Below are 7797 nucleotides of genomic sequence, written 5' to 3'. Positions count from 1 at the left end.
AGGTTAGGGCTCCTTGGCAACATTTGTTTGCTCACAAATTCTTGTAACCTCATTGAATAACTGAATAACCAACTGAGTGTTACCAATTGGGGGGGGGGGGTCCCTACAGTCTGACACTGTCAGCTCTGATTGGATAGTGTCACACTGTGTAGGGACACACCCTAATTTGTAACACTCAGTTGGTTATTGAATCATAGATTTGTAGTAAGAATAATGGAGGAGGGGCACATCAGAGAGATATAAAAAAAAGTAGGTGATAGGTGATCCAGAATTCTTATTTCATGGGCACAGCATGTAGGTCCTTTAAGAAGTTTGTAAAGCCTTTGACATGTTGCCCAAACGTATGAAAAGTTTAGATGCCAATAGTTAAGTTACAATGTACACTACTAATTTATATTTTCCAGTTATAACAATATAGAATCCGGCTTCTACATAAAGAAGGACATTGTAGCCAATAATAAAATATTACTCAACCTCTCAATAAGAGAAAGTATTAGGGCATCAATGCAAGATCAATTAGAAACTTTTTCTTACTCTTATGGATCACTTTTGACCTGTCAGCCTGACCCTTAAGCAGGAGTATGTAGCCCATAACATTTTATACTTATGTACTGCCTGACAGCAATGCTTTGGAAGCTAATAAGGAGCTTAATAGTCATATAATCTAACATTCTTCACAGTCTATGGTAGCAAGTATAGTATGCTTTATTTCTTATAGGTCAACTGCTGCAGAACATCATGTGAATTTTTCCATATGCAGAGTCTGCAGCAGGTGTTATTTTTGTTTTGTCTAATCTAAACTGCAGCTGCTGAAGAACATCACAGAAGATGATCACTATATGTCAGTAGGATCCTGCTTGGAGGATATTCCTACAAAAAGGCTTTGAGACAGACCACCACTGCAGGAAGAGATCAATAGACTAATCTATCAAGAATCTATCTATCTATCTATCTATCTATCTATCTATCTATCTATCTATCTATCTATCTATCTATCTGTGTATCATCACCTGTGTCCTCTCTGGTAAGCACATCTGACTATTTGTCACTGTGACGCCTGTGTAGTCTGGGGTGCAGTCTATGACTGGTGATGTCAGCACAGGTTGCTCTCCTGCCCCTATATATAGAGCTCCCTGCCATCCTCCCAGCAGCCTGCACATCAGCACCATGGAGAGCTCCCGCAGGACCCTGCTCACACTGCTCAGCTCCACACTCTTCCTCCTGGTGCTCAGAAGCAGCTGTGAGGAGACAGACTACCTGGAGAGCAGGTCCCTGGACTTCTACTCCCCCATAGACAACAACATTCATGAGAAGGAGCTGGTAGGACATCCATTCCCATCTCAGGTGTCACCTACTGCTGGGGCTTGCCTTCTACTGACACCAAATACAAGTCTCAATCTTCCTTCTGATTGTCTCAATAGACCAGTTGTATAGTCAGAGGTCTGGGGGGGGGGGGGGGGGGGGGTCATATGAACAGCAGCTATATTCTTTTTAAGTTTTCTTGTAGTGTTAGTATATGGGTCAGAATGTAGTAAACTCTGCCCTGCCTCCACTTGTTGCTTATTGCATTGATGTTCCTGTTGTGTGTTGCAGATTGATGCTTTGCAAGAAGTCTTAGAAAAACTGAAAAGTAAAAGGCTTCCAGTATTTGAGAAGAAGTATGGACAAGTGCCCATGGTGAGTGACCCCTTAATGTGCTGCTGACCATATGTTTAAGATCATATAATGACTTACAAGTTAACTATATCATTATAGTATCTATCTATCTATCTATCTATCTATCTATCTATCTATCTATCTTTTAATTTTTAATTATTCTTGTGCTCACTCATTTTAGACTATTTAGACTAGATAAATACGTCTCCCTATTAGCTAACCTAGTTATGTTATAGTTATATATTAATACTATAAGAATTAAGTGTAAAGTAACAGGATATACAGAATATATTTTAGAGTGTGGCTTTGTGCTGGTAATGATGCTGTTCTTCCCTCTGTGCCGAGGTGAACACCAGACAGCTGTGAATCCCTATGTAGGTTGTGCCTAACTTATAAGGACACTAAAAGCTATTACACAGCTGTAGTACATGATAGATGTGGATACACTTGGACCCGCACACACAGCTATTACAAGCCCATAATGAAGTGATAAAACTATTACAATGGATTGTCAATGCATTTTTTTTCAGTTTATATTACACCATATATTATATATTTATTAGTATGTATAGAAGAAATACACATAAACCTATAAACTCCAGGCAGGTGTTATCTTTGGTTGGATACAATCCCAGGACTCCAGTGCTGCAAGGCAACAGGTCTAACCATTGTCACCATGTGGGCTGTGATGTTTTACATTCATGTGTATTGGGTCACTGGGATCACTGTGATAAATGGGTGTAAATGGCATTATAATGGATAGCAGGGATGTATTAATTTCATCAGATCATGATCTTATGTTCCTGATCAGGTACTGTATGTCCTAATGTGCTGTACAGGTGTAGCAGGGCGGCATCTAAGATCAAACTATTTTCTCTATCTCTTAGGCTATGTTCACACACAGTAAAATAATACCAAAATACAGACGTAATTTTGAGGTGAAAATACAGTCTTATTTTCAATGTAATAATATGCTTCATTGAATTCAATGGGAAGTTGGACAGCAGTTGAGTACGAGCATCCAAATATTGAATATGCTCATTACTTTGACCGGCTTTTGCATATAACAACCATTTTTTTCACCTGTTTACACACTGATAGATAGATAGCCATTAGAGATGAGCGAACCGGGTTCGGGTTTGAGTCGGTCCGAACCCGAACGTTCGGCATTTGATAAGCAGGGGCTGCTGAACTTGGATAAAGCTCTAAGGTTGTCTGGAAAACATGGATACAGCCAATGATTATATCCATGTTTTCCACATAGCCTTAGGGCTTTATCCAACTTCAGCAGCCACCGCTAATCAAATGCCGAAAGTTCGGGTTAAGATGGACTCGAGCATGATCAAGGTTCGCTCATCTCTAATAGCCATATGATTATTGTGCTACATAAATATCCATCTGTTTTAATGCACTAGTTAGGAAATGTATTAGTTTCCACACTGATGACTACTGCCTAAGTATTGCCTTCCCTAATATCCTATGAAGACAATTTAAAGATCACATTTGAATGATTTCCTTCTGGTGGTCATTTATTTTAGCTGTGTAATTTTGTCATTGTCAAAGGAAGAGCAAAGAGAGAATATAAATTGGACAAACCATTTGGTTATTTCATGGGGGGGGGGCTGTGTTTTGAAATAACACAGCAATTGAAATCAATGGGCCATCTGTATAGTGCACTAATGTACTTGATTGACTTTAGTGTGAGAGTCACTCTTTACACACAGAATTGCAGAATGGGGTGTACAGTACAGAAAACTGTGGTCCAAAGCTACAAGAAGCCAGTCAATGCTGTGTTACAGACTCAATATATCAATAACAACCACCACAGCCTATGATGCTCAAAGAATATGGAAATACAGTGCTCTCATCCATATTGTCCGGAATGTAGTCCCAGGTAATATATCCAGGTGGCATTGCAGGTCTTTACCCCTGACCCCTGAGGGTCACTCTCAAAGGAGTAGATCAGGGCAGGGGTCTCCCTATTTAGAGTGAGTGGCCCGTTCTACCCTGAGTGACCTATGTATATCCTTGGATAGGGTAAAATAGGCTCAGTTGGTCCTGGACCAATGGACTAATGAGCATCCTTCCTTAACCCTTGCAACGCCACCTGGATAGGTTACCTGTGACTGCATTCCAGACAACATGGATGGGTGAGATCGCCTTTTTTTCCATATTCTTTGTGCATCATTGGCTGTGTGTAATGCAACTAAGGCTGTGTTCACTCATAGCAGTACTATTGCGCTACTGCGTCATTTCAGAAATAACGCTGTTAATATAGCATGAAGTCCTAAACAGGAGACACTTCTTTTTAACTCAGAATGCCCTAAGGCAATGAAGACATTGCTATGTGAAGTAGGTGACCCAATACATAGAGAAGTGCTTATGGTATGTAGCAACTAACATGTTATAAAAGTAATTTTTGACATCTACTGTGTGCACAATCATAACAAATCGTTATTATTGCATTTTGTTATCTAAGATACGGTAGGTCTAAGTAGCAGAGCCGAATATGTCATTCCACTAATTTGGGTTGTATTTTTTTAATGTTTCCCTCAGTAGTGTCCTAAAACATAAATGCTATTGTATTATTACATTGCATTATGGAAAACAACAAACTGAGCTCTGCTGCATCAGTGTAGTATTGTATGGTTGTATTATAAGGAAGCTGATCTCTGTGTTACTGTTGCAGTGTGACGCAGGAGAGCAGTGTGCTGTCAGGAAAGGCGCTCGGATCGGGAGGCTGTGCGACTGCCCACGAAGGACCTCCTGCAATTCATTTCTCTTAAAGTGTTTATGAGTGAGATCTGAAGACGAAGGACCTTCTTGTCCGATATTCTGAAAAGCTAGAAAGCAGAGTGTGATTTTTACATGAAGTATTTTTTTTATCCCTGTTCTAGCTCTTACTTTGACTGTGCAAAGTACATTTATATTTCTGTCGGCTGTCTCTATGCTTTATTATTTTCTATATAATAATGGCATAAATATATTTATAGCATGTAATTGTTATGTGTAATAAAAGGTTTTTGTTAAAAATAAGTGTTCTACCATAGTACATGCAAGGCAGTGTCTTCTAGGAAGATGAGAACCAAGAGTAAAGATGTGAATGCACTTTGTTTGTCTTTGGACCAAATAAGAGAAAAGGTGACATGATTTTTTTTTTAAGTCACTCGGTTTGCTAAAAAATTTTCTCTGACATAACCTGCTCACCTGATGGGAAAGCATGGCAGGAATAAGTATGGCATCCTCCCACCCCTGATTTATTATGAGTTACACCTGCTAGCAGGCATAAACCATGGCAGGAATCTACACCAGAGCTGGTGATGTTCGCAACTGCATTCGGGCAGTCTTGGATTTGCCAGATTTACTGAGAGGCTTGTGCCTCTTAGTCCATCAGGCATGGAGCATGGGGCATGGGAATGGCCTTAGGGGTCATTCATACGCTCTGTAATTTACGAACCCTACCAGCATGAATCTGTGTAGTGGAATAACAGAACTCGCTGCATTATTTATCAATATGATGCCGGGAAAGCTGAAAGTGTTATAGTGCACAAGACTTTACTGACACAGCCACACGGTGTATGTGAGCGTGTGTGAATGACCCCTAGTTATATAGTAATAACCCCCCCAATATATAGCACAACAGACTTTCCCAGGCTGCTGGGAAAACTGGGTGACGACTAGAGATGAGCGAACCTCGAGCATGCTCGAATCGATCCGAACCCGAACTTTCGGCATTTGATTAGTAGTGGCATCTGAAGTTGGATAAAGCCCTAAGGATATGTGGAAAACATGGATATAGTCATTGGCTGTATCCATGTTTCAGACAACCTTAGAGCTTTATCCAAGTTCAGCAGCCACCGCTAATCAAATGCCGAACGTTCGGGTTCAGATCGACTCGAACCCGAACCCGGTTCGCTCATCTCTAGTGACGACACTGTGGTGCCACAGCACACTGTGGTGACCACAGACCTGATACTGTATGATAGATACACACAGTATATCACTGATGTATGCTGGGTGTTTTACATAATCAATTTATCCTTCTTCACAGCTTCACACGGGTTGTTACCCAGCTTTCCTAGACTGCCATATCTTTATAGGTCCAAAATTCTCATATTATAGAATCACTAGCCAGATTTGTTGGGCAGCTGTATATGACAAATCTGCTAAATTCTCCACGTACCTAGTTAGGCAGATTTACCTTTCAGGGTCCATGGGAAGCTGGAATCAACAAATTGCATGACAGTGTAATAGAGACGGCTGAACATTAAATCTACCAGGATAAATCTCCCTTGCTCCAGGCAGAATAGCTTTTCAGGACCCCAGGAAAGCTAGGTAACTTGCACACTGGTTAACACTATCTATATAGAGAGTTTTTATAGCTCCACAAGACTTGGAATCCATCATGCATGTCCCATTTATCTAGACTGTCAGTAATAAATCCTTAGTGCCTAAATTGTTAATACAGACATTCAGGCATCAGGAAAAGCAGGGTTATACTTTCTGTAGGCTGGCAGTGGATGCCACAATAAGTATAAACTAACAGTTGCATTAATACTATACAGCATACATACAGACATCCAGATAAAGGTGTGGTGTGTCCTAAACAGCCGGGGACTGGTAAAGCAGTAAATGGGCTATATTCTTTTGCCTGTTTGTGAGCTCATAAAGAGGTATTAGCCGGTCTCCTGCCAAAGATGAAACTAGGAAGTATTTCCTTGTTGGGCAGATGTCTAGCTTTATATATGATGGACCCCTAACTCCCAAGCAAAATAATTGAAGCCAAAGAATGCAAAATAGAGACACAACACATTGTAATCAGGTCAAATGTCACAATTTTATTTAAAATCATAGTGAAAAAATTGCAGACCCCCGACTCACAAAGAGTCACTCTTCAGCACTTAGGTGAGGAAAAACCCCACTGTGGGGGAAACCTCATGGGAGCCATGGCTGGAGATTTGCCCCTCCCCTGGGCCTAGAGGGTAATACCAATATAACATAGTGTAAGAATTTGTACATTTTATCTGATTTACAGATAACATAACAAAAAATAGATTATAAATATACTACACCAGATGTGGGAGTGATCTGGCTGCCATATCTGTCACCTTATTAGTGGCTGAGTGGAAGCCCCTTCTTCCCTTACAGATCCAGGTCTCCCTCTCAAGAAGATGAAGACATGGTTGAAGAGGTAGTCCAAAGCAGACAACCCCCTTTCCCCTGCTAGAACCTCCAAATTACATCAAGGGTAGGAGAGAGTAATGTAGTCAAGCTCAAAGTCCTCTGGCGCATCCAAGATGGCACTGATCCAGGCGGCGTCCCTTTCTTTTATGGATCTTTCTTTATGACATCAGAGATTGTCCTCACAGCTCATGGTTGCCATGGTGACCACAGGTGCCCACAGTGATCTGAAGCATTAACCCTATAATGACTGGTGATACACTTTACTACAGAGGCCATTAAGCACACGTGTGACCAAGCAAGCAGCTTATGGTTAGGACACTAAGAACACTAAATAATAGGAGCTTAGGGATTACACAGGTAGTTGTAGATGTGTTATAATGGAGACTGGTCCTGTAACCAGCACAGACCTCACAACTTTTTGAATGACCAAAGAGAGAAACATATAGGGGGTGATTTAGCAAACATGGTATAAAGTGAAACTGGCTCAGTTGCCCCTAGAAACCAATCAGATTCCACCTTTCATTCCTCACAGGCTCTTTGGAAAATGAAAGGTGGAATCTGATTGGTTGCTAGGGGCATCTGAGCCAGTTTCACTTTACACCATGTTTGATATACCTCGCCCATAGTCACTACATTACACTAACACACCCTGCACATGTCTGACAACTGCTCTGTCACTGTCAGTGACTACGCTATATACAGCGTATGTTGACGGATAGGTAGATAGATAATAGTGTAACGCCCGGAGTAGTGGATCCACTGGACCGGCACCAGCGATGGCACAAACCTCACCAGGGAGCGGAGTCTAAGGGGCCGCTGGTTTTCACCAGAGCCCGCCGCAAGGCGGGATGGACTTGCTGCGGCAGGCGACCCCCAGGTCGCTACCCCTGGCTTGGTTGCTGGTGACGGCAGGCGAGGTGTGACAGGAGCAGGTACTGACAGTGGCGTGTAAGCGTA

General features: G+C 41.5%; 1 protein-coding gene across 1 annotated transcript; it reads left to right on the top strand.

Annotated features, from left to right (window-relative positions):
* The first annotated feature begins 1164 nt into the window (after positions 1-1164).
* CARTPT (CART prepropeptide) lies at positions 1165-4640 on the top strand. Its single transcript, XM_069964640.1, has 3 exons — positions 1165-1320; positions 1594-1677; positions 4346-4640. Exons 1-3 carry the CDS (start codon positions 1168-1170, stop codon positions 4451-4453), a joined length of 345 nt encoding a protein of 114 aa, XP_069820741.1. The 5' UTR covers positions 1165-1167; the 3' UTR covers positions 4454-4640.
* Positions 4641-7797: the final 3157 nt, after the last annotated feature.

Source organism: Dendropsophus ebraccatus, chromosome 3 (genome assembly GCF_027789765.1).
Source record: "Dendropsophus ebraccatus isolate aDenEbr1 chromosome 3, aDenEbr1.pat, whole genome shotgun sequence".
NCBI lineage: Eukaryota > Metazoa > Chordata > Amphibia > Anura > Hylidae > Dendropsophus > Dendropsophus ebraccatus.
Note: the sequence above shows the minus strand (reverse complement) of the source record. Positions and strands in the feature narration are given on the sequence as shown.

Excerpts from the sequence above, each read along its gene's own strand:
- CARTPT (XM_069964640.1), top strand. The coding sequence starts at position 1,168 with ATGGAGAGCTCCCGCAGGACCCTGCTCACACTGCTCAGCTCCACACTC. Across the intron at positions 1,321-1,593 it reads ACATTCATGAGAAGGAGCTG|ATTGATGCTTTGCAAGAAGT; the intron begins GTAGGACATCCA and ends TGTGTGTTGCAG. Across the intron at positions 1,678-4,345 it reads AGTATGGACAAGTGCCCATG|TGTGACGCAGGAGAGCAGTG; the intron begins GTGAGTGACCCC and ends TTACTGTTGCAG.